This window comes from Idiotropiscis lumnitzeri, chromosome 8, assembly GCF_059441095.1.
Source record: "Idiotropiscis lumnitzeri isolate Australia: NSW breed Sydney's pygmy pipehorse chromosome 8, RoL_Ilum_1.0, whole genome shotgun sequence".
In the NCBI taxonomy this organism is placed as follows: Eukaryota; Metazoa; Chordata; class Actinopteri; order Syngnathiformes; family Syngnathidae; genus Idiotropiscis; species Idiotropiscis lumnitzeri.
Window position 1 is genome coordinate 7,698,348 of NC_142398.1, and position 21,059 is coordinate 7,719,406.

Below are 21,059 nucleotides of genomic sequence, written 5' to 3' on the forward strand. Positions count from 1 at the left end.
GTGGTCTGCAGATAGCATCTGTTGATGTCTCTGGGGACTTTTTAAAATCTAACCTGGTTAAAAGATCGAAGGTGGTGAAGATATCTGCAGTTGTTCTTATTAAATGTGATGAGATTTGAAAAATAAGTGCTTGACTGTTTTTTGTAGGATTTTGAGTTGCAAAAATATTTCACAGTGAACTGTAAGTTTGCTTTTTCTCCTTTTCCTCTCTGCACTACCGCATTTTGTTTTACTTTATTAAATATTGTCTCCACCGGGGTATAGTCTTGATTGATAGTTTTAGTTTAACGTGGAGTGAATGAATCTGTTGATTTTAAATTCCTGTTAAAATTGTCAACAATTAATTCACAGGGTGCAGGTAAAGTGTCTGCAGGAGTGCTCTTAAAAATCTCACACTTTGCTTCCTCAGTTCTCACCCGGGCTGCCTGATGATTAAAACTGGCAATGTTAAAATAAAAATATACAAGGTGGCACGGTGGGGGACTGGTTAACATGTCCGCTTCACAGTGCAGAGATGCAGGGTTCGATTCCAGCTCCGGGTTTCCCGTGTGGAGTTTGCATGTTCTTCCCGAACCTACGCGGGTTTTCTCGGGTACTCTTGTTTCCTCCCACATTCCAAAGACATGCCTGGTAGGTTGATTGAACATTCTAAATTGACCCTACGTGTGATAGTGAGCGCGAATGGTTGGCAACCAGTTCAGGGTGTACCCCGCCTGCTGCACGAAGACTCTCTCTCTCTCTCTCTCTCTCTCTCTCTCTCTCTCTCTCTCTCGTGCTCTACATTTACCATAATTGGATTTCTCATTTGTTGGACTATGAAGTGTTTTTCAGGAAAAGTACAAGTATCCCATTCAAGGTCATTTGGTACTGAACACGAATAATGAATGTAGATCTTGGGTGCCACTCCACGCTCTAGTAAAAAAAAATAAATAAATAAAAAGTACTTCCCTACTGCAAACTACCAACGCCAAATGCAAATGAGTGTTTTATTGGGAAGACTGGAGAAAGTGAAGAGGGGGGCTGGGAAAGTAGGCCAAAGACGCTGCCGCCATGTGCGCGGGCGCAGACGTGAAATCAGCCTGATCCAATAGATTCTGTTTTTCTGGCACCACTACAAGTGAAAGCGATTGAAATCTGGGGAGATTTGAAGAGGGCTTGCAGATTTAAATGGCACGGAGGGTGGCAAAATCGAAAAATAAAGCAATACATTTTGGCAAATAGATGCGTTTGCAGATTGTGAGGTTAAGTGATTTTTTTTTCTCTCTCTCTCCGTCTTACCTTTTGTTTTGTTGGCTTCCGAGTCGTCCAGAATGGCGCCAATGCAGCTTTTTTAAATTCAGTCACATCTGAATTGAGTTGGGCTTGTAACACCATCAATCCAGCCCGGCTATAAGTGATCAATGTCACATGGCTTAATGAAAATGTTTGAATTTAACCCAAATTTCAAAAAGAATAGATTGAAGACAAATATTTTTTTTTTTTTTTGAACAGCTGAACTTTATTCTGGGCTTTTAAGAGTCACTTTAAATGTTGTTGTGTGTGCGCTTATTCCCATTTAAGTTGAAATTGAATGTGATGCACACTTATGCACTTGTCTTTTGATATCCCTTTGCCAAAATGTTTTCCCCATCAATATTGTTGTGTTTTAATTCACAAAAAGCTGACATTCAATCGGGAGTGTGGACATTTTTCTTTTCTGATTTTTAAATACTTAAAAAAAAGATGCTATTTGTTGAACATTGCAGAATTCTCTAATTTTGAATGCTACTAAAAATTCAAATAGCATATTCAGTGTCTTATTTTAAGTTTTGAAAACTATAAAAATGTTGTTTTTCATTTTGAAACAGAAAAATATTGGTTTTGTGAATTATTGAGAAAAAATGTGACCTCATCAGTGGTAAGGTGAATCAACTGTAAACTTAGTTTACCGAATCAATAATATAATTTCCCAACATTTTATTTGGTTAATTAAAAACAAAACCAAACACAACAGCAACAAGGTGTGGTGACTTGTTGATTTTAATGTGGTGCTGGTCAACAATTGCGCCTTGGATTAGGAAATCATCTCTACAGCAACAACTCCAAAAAGAAAAAAAAATCCATCACATGTTACAAAATAAAATACTTTTTTGTCACATAAACAGCGAGAGGAGAAAAAAGTAAAAAAAAGAAAAAATACGTTTGTAAATGTCTTCTGTCTCATATTCAGGTAGTAAGTCTGTCACAATTTGTATCGTACATTCATTTCTCCTTCCAACACAGAAAACACGGCGAGTGGGGGTAAACACATCCTTCCGTAGAAATGCTTAACACGCAACAGAACAAGGATTTTTCTTCTTTTTTTGCCGTATGTACAGTAGTGTTAAATTGGGTGCTATTAGAAAAAGGCACAAGTTTCCCTTTTTTCATTCTTTCTTTTGTTTCTTAAGTACAATGTAAACATCTTGTTGTCATCAAAACGCATGCATTTACAAAAAAATTGGCTTTATTTTTTTTTTTTTATAGACAAAAGTACTTAAATATTATTTTCCAGCAAAATATAATTCTCTCAAAAATACTTTCCCAGTCAACCTTATTTAGACGTTAGCGTTGATTCCTTACAAAGGACAAACAAATGGGCGCAGGCGGAGAGGTGGGGATGAGCTTGGGGGCTCATCATGAAAAAGAGAAAAAAAAATTACGTGGTTTTTTTCCATAAATACAGTGGAACCTGCAAAGTAGAAAATTTGGCTCGCAAATAATTGGTGTTGTCCTAATTTTGTTTGAAATGGGTAACGGCGTAACGCCATGCTACAAAAGCAGCCGCTGCGGCTAACATCTGCTTGGTTACGGTTGATGTTGGTTAGGGGCGTGGCTTTGGTCAGCGAGTTGAGGAGATTTGGTTGAGTGACACGAAGCTAATTTCAAATCTTGCTTGCGTTTAAACTGCAAAAGTTTTTACATTGTTGAGAAATTCACCCATCCATTATCGGGGTTGCGGGCGCGCCCGAGCCTATCCCAGTTATCTTTGTGCAGTAGGCGTGGTACACCCTGAGCTGGTTGCCAGCCAATCGCAGGTCACAAATAGACAAACATCCATCCGTGCTCACACTCACACCTCGGTGCAATTTAGAGTGCCCAATCTGCCATGCACGTTTTTGGAATGCGGAAGAAAACCGGAGTACCCGAAGGAAACCCACGCAGGCACGGGGAGAACATGCAAACTCCACACAGGAAGGCCAGAATCAATCCCACGACCACCATTATGTTAAAAATATTTTTAATTGACTATAGATGGGAAAAAGCTCTACTTTAGTCTGCAACAACTAATTTTAACATTTCTAACGTTTCTTGGCACATATAATGAAATAAGATCGGGGCAAAGCACTACTTTTTGCATAAAGGTAGGTTCTCAATTCACTTCAGCAGTTCCTTGGCCACAAGATGGCACCGTAGCAATAATTTTAGATTGGGCATGGATAATTTTGCCCAATGAATCCTGCCTAGCAACAACCAAAAATGTGTTTTTCCTGTAAAAGGTGACACAAGCATGCATTTTTGCTTTGTTAAATTATGACTTCTCACTTCATTTTTTACGTCTCTGCCCTTATTTCCTTGAAAATATCAATTTTCAGTCATTTGTATTCTGCATATTTGGGATGTTACATAAATGTTTTACAGCGGCTACAAATTGAATGATTATACGTTTTCTTTTGGGGCTAAAAAACAAACAAACAAAAAACACTTGAAATTCCTTGGAAGTCAACTGGCATGTTGGAGGTTACACTGTATTCAAAACAAAAGCCGTCAGAGAGTGACGTCCCCATTCCTTCACAGCGCTTTATCGAAATTGTCGACAAAAACCGGGACGGAAAGGACTACAACGCTCGCTAGCTGCTTCTCAACTGTACCTCCTTTGTGCAAAAAAAAAAAAAAAAGATAATGAAGCAAACATGATATGGCTAATCCACCACCAAACACGTCATACAATTTTCACACGGTCAAATTTGGGAAAGTAGTTGTTAAGTTAGGCGGGGATTGTGATGTTAACGCTCCTCAGTAGCATGGTTTTTGGGAAATATTTGTCAACAAAGTACAACAAATCATACCGTAAAGCGTTCTTCCAAACTTAACAATAGCTCTCGCTAGTTAGTTAATAGCTGTACATTAAGTACTGTAGATTAAGTCTCCGTTTTTAATCAACTGTACAGTGTGTGTGTGTGTGTGTGTGTGTATTTTGTCGCTGTTCAACTCAAAGTATGTCTAAATTTTGTGAGTTGTAATCCAAAACACAAACAAATAATACTTGTACTTGAGGGGGATTTTGTTAAGAGGAATAAAATGAAAAGAAGCAAAAAAAATATATCTTTGAGGGGGAAAAAAAAGAAATATATATATATATATATATATATAATATATATTAAATTGTATATAATTTATAATTACCATTTTTTTAATTAAATTTAATTTAAAAAATCTACCCCCAAAATTACATTTTACGTTATTGGGGGGGTGGGGGCGTAGGTTTGTCTAAAAGTAAAAAAATATTACAATTTTAAGTGTTAATATTTGAACTGAAATGAAATGTTTGCTTAGAATTCTAAAAATCTAAATATCATATAGTTGAGTTTTTTTGTTTTTTGAAAAAAATATTTTGAGGGTTTTTCCCAGCTAAAGATAAAAAAAAAGGGCTCTAAATAACTCACAAAATCGGGACATCATTTTAGTTGAAGGGCTATCGTTGTGTGTGTGTTTTTGCATTTTGTTCATTCAAAGTCACTGTACATATAATGTTCAGCCTGGCATCGGTAAGAAATGAAGCACCTTAATGTCAAAGGAGCGGCTTGTCAGCAAAAACAAATAATAAAGACAACTCTTGTAAAAATGCTTTATTCATGGTATTATTTGTGGGAAGAGTCGGGTCACAAAGGGCTGGCTTTGCTTGTGAGTAAAAACAGACGTGAAATGGTGGCTGCTCTGGAGATAACAAAAGCGACCGACCACCATTACCGCCCAGCCGGCCAATCCATTAGCGGCATTTTGTAGTTGTTTTTTTTTTTGTTTTTTTACAAACTGAATCACTCAACATTATTGTCTTGATTGTACGCCTTCCGTGGTGACTCCATCCGCCTTTTGCATATTACTTTGGATTGTTTCATTGCACTTCTGAACTGCAAACGTACTGTTGAGTCCAAAATAATTCATACCCTACCTGAAGATTTGACGCTGGAAGTAAATGAGATATTTTTTTTCTCTTAAAAGTGGGCTTTTTTAAATTTATTTATAAGTATTTTTTTTCTTAAGCTATATTTCTTTTTTTTTTTATCAGAAAACCATTTTTTTTTCTTTTAGTCTTCTGAGTATTTTTAAAATTCACAACTTCCTGTTTTTAATCCTGCATTTACAATAGTTCTTTCATAAAAAAAATTGTAACTTTTGAACATTAGTCAAAATAATTTTCAATATTAAGGACTCTGTTATTCTTCTGCATTAAAACTTTAGGGAAAAAAATACAAATTTCTTTATTAGCACTTTTTCTTTGTGATTCACTCTTTAAAACTATTAAAAACTCCCTATTTTCCCTCAAAATGCTCGCCAATTTTTTTTTTATTGCAAAATAAGTCTCCAACCTAATTTGTAAAAGTTACCTCCAGTGTTGTATCCTGCATAATTCAACACGTCCAAATTCACGTGGGTAGGAATCATTTTGGACTTTGATAACACCAATTGAATTTGAAAGTGAGCTCATGGTGAAGCATGTACAAACGTTATACATGTAGCCCTTGGAATATATTCAACTAGACCTTTGGCCTTATAGTCAAGCGTGGTGTTTTATTGTTTTTTTTTATTGTTTTATTTGTCTGTCCTGTAATTCAGCTGTAGATATGCTGCAAAGCAATGTCTATCTATTGGCATTATAAACTTGATATTGATTCATGTATGTGAGAGACTACATAAGCCACAGTTAATTTAAATGATATTTAATTTTAGGGGGTTTTAGTGCATCTGTGTCGTGTGGTGTGTTAGTGTGGATGTAGCACTAGCACATCCAAGGGAAATGTATGGCTTTATCTCCGTTGAAAAGATAGTTAGCGTCTTTGGGGTGCAAAGGCGGTCATAGGGGCAAGGGGCGGCACGGCAGAGGGACATATTCCCGACTACGACCCGACAATTCCGGTCCTTTGTTTTCCTCCAGCGTGTTCAGGTGGTGCACTACGGGTGCTCGCTCGCAAAGTTTTTCCACCCTTGCCATTTCTCTCTGAGTTCTCGGCCAAGCATTTTTGAATGTTTTTTTTTTTGTTTTTGTTTTTTTACGCTCCCGTCACTTCTTGTGGAAGTAGATGGTGTGGGTGAGGCCCGACTCCACCTTTGGTATCTGGTCGCTGATGATCTCCACCAGCATGTCAGGGAACGCCACCTTCAGGGCCTGAGACTCTCGGAAGGTGTAGAAGCAGAAGTCCAGCAGGTTGGCCACCAGCTGCCGTGCAAACCAAGACAAAATGCATTTTAGATTCAGCACAGAGCAGTTTCAGCAGTGCATGGCTGTTTTTATTTATTTATTTTGGAGGGTGGGGGTGTCAATGAGGCACAGATGATTCAGCCTTACGAATGTTTCCCAGCAACAAACTTAATATAACCAAGACGGGGAAAAATATTCTGCTTTGTAAGTCAAGCTAAATGTTTTTCTTGTCATTTTCCTAATCACTTAAACTTGGCTGCCTGCTCAGATTCTCCACGCTTTAATGCAACTGTACTTGAGGCTAATCGCAGCACAAAGTAAACTTTTCATCGCCAGTTTACGATTTCCAATATTGCACGGACAATAGCAAACGACAAAACTTGTTGCACAATTACGAATTGCTATAGAGATAGCAAAGACGGTGTTGGTACTTTTATAATAGTCATCAATAATGAGAATAACAGCCATGGCTTGATGGAAGTGCAACAATAGCGAGTGACACTTTTAATCATTTATATTATATTATCAGCACTCAAATAAGGTCCTGCATTTATTTAAAAATTTGTGTGTGCGCAGGTATGTGCAAAACGCACTATTCAGTAAATAATATCTGTGAGTGATTTGTTCTTTGAAGCATGAATATTAAATACATAGTAAAACACTCCCATGTGCAGTCCCGCTGGAATGATCTTCACGGAATAAAAAAATAGGAAAAATTAACATAAATTGTTAAGGAAGTGAATTTCTGCAAGTTGACATATTCAGCAACAAAACAGTCTAGAGGCCTGCTTTAATTTATTTTTCATTTATGTTATTCAAGTGCAGTAAATTCCTGTGTTTGGGGTTGAATTCAGGTAGCCCAAATGTTTGTAATAACATTCATAATAATAATCATATTTTCTCCTTGGTATTGGATTGGAAGTGAAAAAATTTGGATCAGGACACACCTGAAAATTACAATTTACAAATGCTCTTTTGTCGTAAAATCACTTGTTTTTTCAATAGCAGTAGAAAATGCATTTCTTTGCACAATATCTCCTTGTATTAAAACTATTTTCATGTAAAAAAAATCTCTATCAAAAAGATGTCTTTTTACATTTTTTTTACAAACAGAATTATTTTTTTTTACAAACAGAATTAACGTCTATGATTGTTTTGTGTGGAAAAATATATTGGAAAATTGAGATTTTTTTTCCTTGAAATTACAACTAATATGAACTTTTCTCATTATGGCATTACTGACAAATGTAAACTTTTTTAGCATCAAATTATGATTATGCTTTTACAAAGTCATAAAAAGAAATATTTTTTGTGATATTTTTTTGTGATATTTTAACTGTATTCTTGTAAAACAATCTTTCTTCAAACAATCCAATTTTCAGTTTTGTGATAATAGTGTTGTATTTCATTTATATCGGATACATACCAAGTCTTGTCTTAACCCAAATCGCTTCTTTGCTACATTTGTGTCTTACAAGCTGAATTAGAGTCCAAATTTTTCACTTTCGTGTAGAGCAACCAAAATGGATTCTGACTGCAGCAGAATGGACTTTGACCCCTTTCCAGTTCAATTTACCTCACCACAAGGGAGCACTTGTGATTTCAGCATCTATGATGCATTAACCCTTTTCATCCACTCATTAATGTTGGTGAATTTTGGCAAGCGGGAGCTCTACAGTGTCCACTGCTAACTGTGATCCAGAAAACTGTCAGTTGCCATTGATCCCCCTTCTGTTCTGGTCGGCCGAAATAACCGCAACCCCTCGGGGGGCCAGATTGGGATGCAGTAATCCTTATTTGGAGCCACTGCATCAGCCAACCACTAAGTATGATCCAAATCCGCTCTGCTGCCATTCCAGAAAGAGAGGGGGGAAAAAATGCAATGATATCAGTGGCCCAAAGTTGCCAGTGAACGTGTGCAACGTTGCCAAAGGAGGGGTGGTACTGTCGTAGGCGGCGGCTGGCGAGGGCGACGCCGGGGTCTACTTACACCATGCATGGCGTCCAGTAGCTTGGTGAGCTGGAAGAAGCGCTGCCAGGTCTGGCCCGAGTTGTTGGTGGCCTTCCCCACAGAGCGCCGGAGCTCCTTGATGTAATTAACTCGCATCTCCTCAAACGCCCCCTGGTTCTTCAGACCCTCCTTGGGAACTACGAAGCAAGCAGATGCCACAGTATTCTTTTTGGCCCTCACCGATCAACCCAAAATTGGGTGGGCATGTCGATCATAAGAGGACGTACAAATGGTAAACGGTGTTTACGGTTGTTTTGAACTGTTGCACACACAAGGACTCTCAAAGCGTTTGACACGGATTTCTCATTCCGCTATGAATGATGCAGCATCTTGAGCAATTCGGGGCTCAGTATCTTACTCAAGGAAACTTTGACTTCAAACCCACAACCTCTCAGTTGGGAGACGACAACTCTACCACAGCCATGCTCACCCGAAGGCGTCTCAATGACCCATGTTGGGAAGTGAACAGAATATTTGTTATTTTGGGAGCAAATTCACAAAAAACATTTAATTAACCTGCGACACTAAATTGGCTGAACGTGTCTAGTCTCTAGAAACCATGCCCGAATTGAGCAAGAGGTTGGCAGATTTCTTATGAAGCATTGTGGGGGCAAATTCCACGAAAATAGACCAAAAGAAGATCCCCACATATCATTTTTACTAATTGGGAATTTCAGTTGCATGTCCATGGTAACAGGACACAAGCAAACTACGGCCCGGGGTCCACATGCAGCCCGTTAAAAGGTTTTTCGGCCCGCAGAACTTGAAAAAAATCAAATGAATAAACCTTGTTCATGTTTTATTTTCTAAATACTGTGTTTTTTTTAAAGACATATATTGTTGTAATGCTTTTGTCCGCTTTCATTTAAAATTTGTATTTTTTTCTCCGATGAGGTGAGGTTACTAAAACACTCCATCCATTGGCACTTGATCCGGCCCCTCTGTCAAATTTTAGAACCCATTGTGGCCCACCAATCAAAAAGTTTGCCCAGCCCTGGATTAGACTGTAACTTGGAATGTCAGAAAAAAATATAAACCACCAGTTTCACCAAGCAACCAGAAATTAGGTGTCTTATGATTCACAGGCTACTTGAAACACACTCAACTACCTTTGCCCAAAGTGAACATCAATTCAGCTATTTTGGCCTGAAACTGACATTTTGCTGGCAAATTCCGTGAAAATCGGGCCTGCAAAATGAAATTCACTCAACATGTTTGCCATGACAGAATGCACAAAAATGTGTCAAGGTTGGAAGCTGCCATTTTGGGGAGAATTTTCCATTTTTTGTGCATTCACAAACAACCATTAGAGATATCAGATTATTGGTGGAGCTGGAAAACCGACCAAACATGTAAACCAGTAGGAGCATTATCATCGAGTAAATGATTTGCATTTTAGACACATCACCAAGAAAATTGCCTTTTTTTAGAACTACTTTTCTTTCTGAATATCTAGCAACGGTTTGAAGAGCGACGAGTCGAGATGATGCTGCGGTGGAACGGTTCGCCCGTTGGCCTCTTCCTGTCGGTTAGCATTGCGTCTGTTTAAAGAAGGGATGGTCCTAGGTCAATAACTCGGGAGCGCTCTTGCGTATTCGTCTGATCATTTTCGCCTCTTTCTGCACAGATGAGCAAACGCCCTCGAGCCGTGGCGTTCACCGAGAAGATCCAAAAACAGATTGGTGCAGGACAGTGTGAAGCGGGCCGGACTTATTTCACGGCTGACATGATGAGAATGTGCTAATACCCAAAAGATCTGTTTGGACCTTTTGTCGTTGTTTGTTTTTCTTTTTTCTCCCTGGCTGGTGACCTACATATGCCCTGAATAGAAACTGACTTGGCATTTAGGACCGGTACAGAGTATGCGCCCGCCCCATCCCCCAGCGACCGCCCCCCGTCCCTCGAAACAGGTCACACTCGTGAAAAAAGATGTTTTTGTTGCAGGTAAACGCAACTTGTTTGGGGCCCTCGATATGCCTGAAAATTATAAAAATATTGTCCTCCGTCACCAGTTTTAGCAACAAGTCTATCATCAGTTCTCAAGAAGCCAATTCTGAATTCACAGCGAAAATTGACAATCACCAGTTTCCTCAATCAGCACAAAACGGAGCGGACATGTCTATTGTAATCGAAGGCATGAAAATGTCTGCCACTCCTGAATCTTGTTTGAATTGATTACCCTATTGACTATTCCATCAAATAATCAAGTAATTGAATGGCTTTGCATCCCCATTTGTGTCGACCTATTTTTGTGCCTGACTTATGAAATCTCTGGAAAGTTCGAAAAAAAAAATGACCCTGACAAGAGTTTCACAGATTGACACGCAATTAACTGAACATCGCTGTCATAAAACGACGCCTGTCCCATGCCCACAATCAAAGAGGACGTTAACCATTTTGGTTTGAAGAAGCTGTTTTGGAGGAAATTTGCTAAAGATTTATAAGTACACAGTAATAAGCATTAGATAAGCATTTGTAAACATTAAAGTCATTTATAAAGCATGTTTCTGACATGAAAAATTGATTTGCATATACTTTGCAAATCTTGTATTATGACGTCATTATTTTGCAAGGTACCACCTGATTTCTTTTTTCTGATATCCAACTACAGGATACTGCATGCAGTTGCTCACTGAATGATTTTGCAGTTTAACGTGATCTGAATCTCAGCCTTACCTTTATTCTGTTGATGCCATTTATCGAAATGACAAATGAAAACACTTTGAATTATGTCAGATTCATAAGGTTATTTACAAACTATGCAAATGATTATTCTGTGGAAAAAGGGAAGTGGGCCCACGTCACCAGTTTCACCCATCAACACGAAATTAGGTGAACTTTTCTCTCGTGAAAGGATGCATAAAAAGTCTCAAGCATCAGAATGCTTTGCAGCACCTGTGATAGGAATGACAGAGAAATACATGTTTGGTGTTGGGCGATAGTTTTGGGTTTTGACTTGCATCGGTATTGTGTGAGAAAGTGATTGTAAGCCTGCCTCATGAGCGCCACAATATATATATCCTTTAATAAGTGCTTCTATTCGACCGTGAACATTTCTCAACTCATTTGCAGTATCATGTGTTTTTGCAGAGGTGAGGCGAAAGCGCTCGCCTACCCAATGCCAAACGGGGTCATCAGACACCACGGGCTGGGTTGAAACCTAAGCCCAAGGTCAGAGAGCATTAGCAGCTCCTCTCTCGTCCTCTTTATCCCCTCGTGCTTTGGTTGGTTCCAGCCCAGAGGCGCTCATGGCCCGCCATCGTACGCCGACCAGCTCTGACAACTAGTGTGTAAACACTCTTCTTCCCTTTCCGCCAGCTTACTCTGTGAATTGCTGGAACTAACGGAGCTTTCCCCAAAAGTCGCCTAGGAGATGGCATGCTCGCCTGTGAAAATGAGTCCCAACCGCTTTCCGAATGGTACAGTCGCACTTAGGTTTTCTGCGTTTAGGATTAGCAAACTGGCTGTTTATCCAACTTTTACGTTTTTAATAAGACAGGCAGGGGGACATTCGAATCCCTCGCTCTTAAAACTTACATCACCCTGACGCTAAACCTTACTCGACGCCGAATCCGAATTTTGCCGACCTCATACTGCCTCATACCATACATAACCCATCCTCAATTAACACAACAGGCCAACCACGAACATTCAAAAGGTGACTTTGCAAATCTTGTTGTGCGTCGCCTTTCTTTACCAATTGACAGACGTCGCGAAAGAGGAAAATTGCAGCTCTTGGAGCACGGCCGAGTCCGGCAGCGCTCGGTGGCAAAGCTCCAGGCAAGCGGCGAGCACCGGAGAGGGAGGCCACGGCAACAGAAGGCCCGGCGATGACCCCCCTTTGACTCTCCTTTTGTCTTTGTTTTTCAAAGATGGCTTCCTTTTTCGCTCATTGCTTTGTCCTTAAATGTACCCCATTTGAAAGGGTAAATCTTGCGATAATGGATTTTTATTCCATCCATCCATTATCTGAAGCGCTTCTCGCAAGTTTTTTTAAGATTATGCATGCTACTTGGTCGAAAAGGTCTCCATCCTCATTTCTCATGACATTTTTGGGACCAAGAAAAAGTATCCAGACAGGTTTTCACTAAGTCAAGTCTGATTTTTCGTCAGAATATTTTGGGTGATTAAGAAATATAATAGGCCAATGGATACTGAACTAGACACTGAAATCTAAATGCATTCTCCAATTGTGTTCCGTGGACGGTGCTTTTTAAGGGCGGCCTTCCAGCACGCACGATTTTGACAGTACAGTCAAAGATTTCAACTGAATTTGAAATTTGGCAACCAGGCGTCCTCTTTTCCCACAAAACATACACATAAGTGTTCCCCTGAAACGTTTCCTCAAAATGGTTTGATTTAGTGGTTCCGGTTCACAGAATTTCTAAAATCATGTTTCAGTCGACTTAAGTTTGGTTTGGAATTGTAAATCTCGACCAAACACACTTTTGCTACATCCTGGGTGAAAAACCTTTACCATTTTTTTTGTGTGTGTGATGTGAAAACTTACTGGTTGTCTCTCAAAGTGCATTTTGTCCAATCAGGAAGATGTCTCTATGTGCCAGAAATAATTCCACTGATTGGCACCGGTGTTGGCGCTTCAAAGTGGTCTAGACAGCATGCAGACTTCTCAAACTCGCCACTATTCTGCTTAATTTCTTACCCCACCACCACCAGCATGTAAAATGCATGAAGTGCGGGTTCCCAGTGGGCTTTTGAGACTTTTTGCAGAGTTTAATAGCCAGTGAAGGGTGTGGATAGTGACAGCCTGCAGACGTGATTGGTGGGGGAAAAACTAGAAATTTCAGCCCAGGTGTCCTCTTTTTCTTGGATACTTTTTTTTTTTTTTAGGAAGTGTGAGGGCTTCAAGAAGGATTTGAGAATCATTCTGGACTATCTCAAGTCAGCATTTATATTTACTAATTGAGATAGCCAGAGTAATATACATATGAGCCAAAGGACATAGGTCTGCATTCACTCTTCCACTGCACTGTGGCTTCACAATATCATCAATAGCCAGATTATAAATCACTTTCCACATGGTTATTGGGTGTGCCACTGCCAGTGAGTGACCAGACATCCTCTTTTCCCAAGACGTTGGATCAAGGTTTTATTATAAAACACGTCAAGGGTCAAGTCAAGGGTATAGAATGAAAACAACGGTGTGAGCTTTCAATCGCCATGTGTTCCTCTGCTTCCCCACATCTTAAGTTTGTTTCAAATCATGGCTTGTTGTATGATCAGTATGAACATTCATTATCCAGATTTTCAATCAGTGATCTTACAATAACTGGGCTGACATGGCAGTTATTAAAACAATGCCAGTGATTGGGGCCAAGGACCAGGTGTCCTTGTTTTCCATGATATACTGGGACCTAAAAAAGTCCCCAGCTGGGATTTGAAAATTACCCAGGATTTCACTCCTTGCTTCATTCAATTTTAAGTTTTGCTTTGAAGTCATCCCTCCTTGTCCGAACATCCGTCTGAAAAAGTCCTTCGAAGCTCACTTTTTGTCTAATTTTCATTCTGAAAAACCTGTCCATCACATTTCATCTAGAAGTTTAGAATTTAGCGACAAAGATGTACACGGGCTTGTAGCTGGCTGTCTTACTTGTGCTGAGAAGCAGCAGGACTTTCATGGAGAGGAACTCGTCATAGGTGAGCTGCAGCCGAACAAACTCCTGGCTCACCTGCCTCATACCCAGACACAGGCTGTACATGGCAGACTGTTGCATCCGGTCTCTGAAAATGAGCAAGGAAGGACTGTTATGTGGTGGCAATCAGACAAAGGAAGCAATCTTATTATGGAAGAATTCTTCTAAAAGACAATATCGAGCAAAGCAAGAAAACCTTTGCTCGAAATATTTTCGCTACATAGTGTGAGACAAAATTAGCACTGTACACCTCATCAAAACAAAGTGAATAGAAAATTAAACAAACACAAAATAAATAGAAAATCTCATTTGCACTTTAGCCGCTAAGGCTGCAACTGGACTCAACACGCAGACTGACTCTAATTCGATGACTCCCACGTCACGCAGTCATGGATTGTACACTTGGTGACCCCCGAGTGAACAAATACCTGTACCTCAAATGTATTTTTTGCATTACATATACAGTACAGCAGGCCGTCCCCGGTGAATACCAAAATCCCTAAACACCAATAATACGTATTGACTAGCATTGGGCACGTTCATGGAGAAGAAGAAAGAAGGAGACAAATAAGATCTTAATAAGCCGGTAATAAGGTGATTTGAATCGTGATTTAGCCAGCTAATGTTTAAATAAACCTCTGCCGTTAGCATCTCTCCCGCAGCGGTGTTATTTTTTTGGAGGTCGGGGGGGGGGGTTATCAAGGCCGGAATGGTACAAAGATCGCGGCCGGAGGGCGGGGGACTGACCACCAAATAAGGGTCAAGTGCCCTGCTGGCTGCAAGACAGTATGTCTCTAACCTGAGGTGGAGGAACATCAACTTTAACATAAGGTTATGCATTTTATTTGAACGTAATATATATCAAGTGTTGTCGAGTTAACATAACGTAGGGTACTGTAACTTATGTGAAACATTTTGTGTTGTATAAAATACAATATGTTGGATTTACGTAGCGTAGGATAACTAGCATAATGTTGTAATAACAATGTATGTATGTAACAATGTAATAACAATGTAATAGCATCTCATGCAATGTCTAACAAACATAAGTTTAACCTAACAGTCATTACTGTACATCTAACAGTGCTTCTCAAATAGTGGGCCGGGACCCCCACTGGGGGTGCTAGGTGCGATGCTAAGGGGACGCGTGTGCCCCTGGGGAACATGCTTTTTTTCCCCGCTGCAGTACAATAAAAGTGTAATTGCACATCAACTTCAGTAGTTGGCCGTGGCGCTCTCCTTGCCCATTGTGCGCAGAGAGTATTGACTCGACGGAGTAGGTTTGTTTTGCAAAGAAAACGCCATTATTTATAGTGGAGCCGGAGACAGGGTGGTGTCATGGAGGCCCGAATTGTTTTCTTTTTGCTGGGGGGGCGGGGGTGTAGCAGAAAATAATTGAGAAGTACTGATCTATGTACCAGCTATCTACCATATTGTAAGCTAAAGTAATTATGATGAATTAATGTTAATTAAATAATTAATTAATTACAACATGTATGGAATTGAACATTTATCGAACATATAACCAAAACATCCAGCAAGTAAGGTAATAACATTAACAAACGCACATCAATATAATAAAAGTTGGTTGGTAAAAGTGGCTGCACATATTCTGTCCAGCTGCTTGCCTGGAATTTCTTTTGCTGACTCACTGTCCAAATTGAGCTGCTGCTTTTCGCAGCACTTTATTGTTTCTACTTGTCTAAAAATTATTTTCCTTCGACCAGAAGAGGAACTCATCACGTCATTCGCGTTCAGGCAACTGACACCAGTCGGCATCCGGCTGAAAAAACAATTAGATGCTTTTTTTTTTCCATGGCTGAGCATGACATCAGAATTCCTTTTCAAAGAGGAACAAACGGCCCATCCAGCCTGGAAGTGGTTTAAGCAGTGAAAACAGGAATGTTACCCTGTTTGAGAAAATCCCTCGAGTTGGCACGCGGATATTTCTTGTTCTCACTTGGCCTATATTGTTTATTATTTAAAGCAATTAACACCGAAAAGTTAGCAGTACAACCATAACGACCATTACAGTCGTGCAGTGGGCCCAAGTGTTCATCCCAAAACAAGGCATTTATTTTTAAATATGATTGTAAGCTACTGTATGTGTGTGAGGACTTACTCGTTGAAGATGAGGTCAGGAGCGAAGTAGAGCATCTGTCCATTGGTGTGTTTGTAGGAGCGCCAGCCGAGACAAAACGAGGACAAACACATCCACGAATACTGGATCAGCGTAATTTGGTCCTCGATGGGCAATCCTCGAAAACCTAGCGCAAAAAAAACACATAATGAATAATTTCAGTTTAGGTGCCGATTAATCGTTGTGCATCTCGACGCAACAAAAAAGTTTTTCTGATCACTGAGGTTGTTGATCATATACAAAGCAGAAGCTTTTTAAATATGAAAGTGAAATTACAAATTGGGAGGCCCATGCTTTTCTTCGTGCTGCAACGTTACGTTAAAAAGTAGGTGACGATTGGAAACAAATGAAACGATTCACATTTGCAGCACTTATATCGTTTCCCAAATGTCGCATGATCACAACTATTAATTTGTAATCCACACGTCAGAGATAATGCTTCGTCTCTGGTAACATGCAAAATCCCTGCGAGGATTCCAGTTATGATGCCTTGCGAGGGCCTCCAGAAATAGAAGTCGGAATGGGAATGGTGCCAAACTCTCAATCAATGCCTGGCGAGGAGCTCCATAGAACAACACCAAAAAGCCAACTGAGGACAGACAAGCGACTTATCCGCCAGGCGCTTGGACTATTTGCGTCAGTGGGGATGTCGCCTTGCTCCTTTTCAAACACGTCGCTCACATTCTGTAATGCAATACGCTGCCGCCTCAACGTACGAGTTCACTTGGTTCCGTGATCACACTTGTAACCCAAAAGACTTGTGTAGCAATTGCGTCGCGTTCTTTAACCATTGAAATGAACAGAAATGTCATGAATCCACCCAGTGGTGTGCAAAGGCCGACAACGGGGTAAAATAAATAAAAATAAATAAAACGGAAAAAAAATCTAAACTATTTGCTCAGCTGCAAGTTTTCTCTTGAAATTGTCACTTGACCTGCGTTATAATAGAAGAGTTACGTTTAATATGCCTCTCATTTTACAGCAGTCATTCGGAATGCACAGTGTTAGTTTCAAATTTTAAAGTTTAAACCCCAAGAATTAATTCAAGATGATTTTCAGTGACTTGACCCACCAAAAAAAAGAACGGCTAACGTACAAAACTGCAAATTCAAATATGTGAATATATAATAAAATGGAGGAAAAACAAAAAATTGCATTGCAATAAGTGTTTTAATCCACCTCTTTGAAAAATATGAAAAAAGAAAAAAAAAGGTCAAGGACAAGGGCAACTTGAGTTTTAAGTTAAAAAAAAAAAAGTCACAGGGCTATGTTACTCACAGTAAATCATTCAAATGTGGCCAAGAACATTTTCATTTAAATAAAAAGCCAAGAGAAGAACTTCTATACTAAGAATTTTGTACAGTAAAACAAAAACTAGATTTTTTTTTTTCCCTTCGGGGGCAACTTGACGGGCAATATAACAGGATGGAATTTAATACGCCTCTGCCTTTCAAGCTAACTGGTTGATCTTCCCCCACGGAACATCTTTATCTCATCTAACTGCACTGTAATGAGCCACATCAGAGGCAACATCTGGCCAGAGCTGTGATGTAAATGCCTTCACTCTTATAAATCCCCATTTCTATTTAATGCTCAAATAGGATTTGATTGGTAATCTTATTGGAAGATTTGCCCAATGGTTTCCAGGGCTGAAAGGAAAGAAAAGCGGCAGGCCTGACAGACAACACGAGCGAGCGCGGGGACGAATATCGTCTTCATTAAAACGTGGGATTGCATAACAAGAGGCTTTTCATTTACATTTTATTGGACTGACATTTAATCGAAAGTAGAAGGCTCAACGTGAGCCGTGGATGGCGGCAATGCTTTCGGCACTTTGTTTAGTAACGTTTTTAACCATGGTACAAGTGTCTAAAGATGCTCTAGGATTAAGAAAAAGTGAAATCAAACAAAACTATTCACCCTCGGATCACACATGACGGAACGGAGTATTCATGTTTTTTTTTAAACAATAAATTTCATCAGATGTGTTAATTTTTTTTAATTCATTGGAATACATCCCACTCATACATTTTTTGTTTCATTTTTTTATATACTACTTGTAAAATATATTATGTAATCATCAAGCAGATATATGAATATCAAAATTTAAATAAAAAATTACAAAATAGATACTCTCCAATTATAATAAGAAATGTTTCTTCAGTTTTTTTTAAATCAGGAAATTAAAAATATAGCCTATAGCAGTACATAGTTTTTCCATTCATCACAACCATTATTATTGTTAATAATTTACAAAATACTATAATTGTATATTGTATAATAATAATCTGAATGTATAGATTAAGTTAGTGTTAAAAATGTAATTGTTGACAAATGAAGTATCTTTGTATTTGTATATCATATATATGCACATTTATTTCATGATACATCATTGTCAATTTAGAAAAGAATTGTATCATAACGGTTTGTTAAATATTCACAAAAAACCTTGCATCCTTTTTTTGCCTCGTCCAGCATTTTAAGTTCACATTGCCGGCTAATGCGATCCAGATCCCAGATCGGACTTGAGCCCGTTTGCGACCAGGATCTTTTTTTGTTGTTGACAGTATGAACACTTGAGCCACTTTCATTCGTGGTCCTAGATTGGATACATATGGGATTTTTGGGAACGCGACCGCCGCCGAACAGCCAGGTCGCATGTATCAGTCATTGACATCATCTGGAGTCCAAAATGCGCTCCGCGAGTTGGAGGGAGAGTGCTGGCAGCCGGTTAGATCAAATCTGCAAAGTTGTTTAGTTTATATTTTACTTTAATAAGCCTCGCCTCATCATGAGTGATGACGTCTCTTCTGCGGATGCGAAGAACTTTGAGAACATATTTTCACACACCAGACCGACCAAGATCGCATTTGTAATGTAATGTAAATGCTTACACAAAAAACTTCTTCACATGATGGCCCCAGTTCTCAGCGGTGTTTTAGTATCTTATTTTTTTATTTTAATTACTTTTATGTTATTAATATGAAGTATAAAATTTGTATTTGGATATTTATTTTGAGATTTGGGGAGAATTAAAGGGTTAATTGCGATTTACACGGAAATTCAATTCATATCGCCAGCATATTTACGGAATGTATATAGACACACACACACACACACACCCCCACACAAACAGTACATGTAATAAATAGTCACATATGGGCAATCTCTGCCTTAAATTCTAATATTTATTTGAAGGCACTGTTTAATTCAACTTTTTTTGCTGCAAATGTTGTTCTTTTTAAATGAAAAAAAAAAAGCCTACCCTAAAATAGCATCGAGGCCGCACGTCCGCACTAACCTGGAAGTACTTTGGCCCACTTGACCAGGCGCACCATCTGCTTGCCGGCCAGGCAGTTGAGGCTGGACAGCAGGTGGTCCGTGGTGTCGGGCTGTGTATTGTCGAAGCCCGAGTACACCTCTTCGGGCTCGATGAGCTCCAGCACGCTGCAGATGGACGGCGGCAGGAAAGGTGTGACCACGCTCGCCCCGCGGGGCACCAGGGCGGCGTTGGCGGCGCTGGTGTTTAGCTCCTTCTCCGACGACAGGATGTCCACACCGGCCGCCACCTGGCTCTCCTTAGTCGCCTGCGGGTCGTCGCTGACTCCCTTTAACTTGCCCAACTTCTTGGATTTACGAGCTGTTGGGAGGAGCGTACTGTTAGACAGGAACAGGAATTGAGGCAGAAAACTGAAAAGTCCCCAAAAATAGGGTGCCGTTCTGAAGCAGAGAATTTCATAAAACTGCGGAAAAGGAGATTGCGGGCAGGTGGTGGTATTCTTGGTGTCTTGCCAATGACGGTTTTCTACAATGTAGATAATCATGGACCAGACATCCTTTGAATGCATAAATGAAGTGCGGGCCACTTAACCTGATGATAATCTCAATTCCGTCATGAATAAAGTTCTCATTACTACTCATTAGTAAAAACAAATGACTGAAGAGGAGGGAGGGGCAGTTTTAACAAGTGATTTAAAAGATTTCATCGACTCGTGGGAATAAAAGTTGAGTTCGATAGCTTCAGTAAAATCTTGAAATCAATTGTGAAACAAACTAGAAGCCAATGTGATGAGGCAACATCATGTGGTTTATTTGACTCGGCATTTTGAACCAGTGGAGGCTAGAAAACTTTTTTAATGATACCAGTGAGTGGCGATAATCTAACCTGGAGAAAATTAGGGGATGGATCTATTTTATTTTGGCTATGATGTGTTTGTTGAAAAAGTATGACTGGACGACTGAGTTGTGATGCGAGTTGTGAAGATGAAATCTGAAAATAAATAAAACTACTTGTAAATATTTGGCTGTGAGTGAGATATTATTTGGAATGGTGCTAAGGCTGGATGCAACAATATAACTTGAGTTTGGCATGTTGAAGAGAATTATTTCATATTTTCAGTCACTGAATTGGAAAAAATCTAGCAACTGATGTGAGATGTCAGCATTATTTTTCAGTAGCTTGCAGTCTTTGTTGAAGGTATGTGTTTTTTTCTTGCACTGTGGTGAAAGGAGATTTTGTGACATCTGTTATTTTGCCAAGATGCAGTATATACAATAAAATCGGGCCTAACATTGAACCTTGTGGTACGCCACAGGCACGGGTAGACGTGAGCAGCATCCTAGCTACGGTACTTCGAGTCCTCACCTCCGAGGTTCATCCCGGCCTGGAGGCACTTGCGTACGCGACACGCCGGGCAGTTTTTTCTTCGGATCTTGTCGATGATGCAGTCGTTCCTCCCAGCACAAAGGTAGTTGTGCTGGCCTAACAGAAACAAATGAAGATCGTCAGTGTACGATTTGCATGAGAGGCAAAGT

At 39.6% G+C, this 21,059-nt stretch overlaps 1 protein-coding gene across 1 annotated transcript in view; it reads right to left on the reverse strand.

Annotated features, from left to right (window-relative positions):
- Positions 1-2,001: 2,001 nt before the first annotated feature.
- The window catches only part of nr3c2 (nuclear receptor subfamily 3, group C, member 2), an 80,351-nt gene continuing 61,293 nt past the window's right edge, over positions 2,002-21,059 (reverse strand). The window contains exons 4-9 of the mRNA XM_088303751.1: positions 20,890-21,006; positions 19,546-19,884; positions 16,227-16,371; positions 14,062-14,192; positions 8,430-8,587; positions 2,002-6,457 (exon numbers count right to left, since the gene is read on the reverse strand). Of these exons, the coding sequence (XP_088159877.1) occupies positions 6,302-6,457; positions 8,430-8,587; positions 14,062-14,192; positions 16,227-16,371; positions 19,546-19,884; positions 20,890-21,006 (1,046 nt within the window). The 3' untranslated portion in view covers positions 2,002-6,301. The remainder of the gene's footprint in view (positions 6,458-8,429; positions 8,588-14,061; positions 14,193-16,226; positions 16,372-19,545; positions 19,885-20,889; positions 21,007-21,059) is intronic.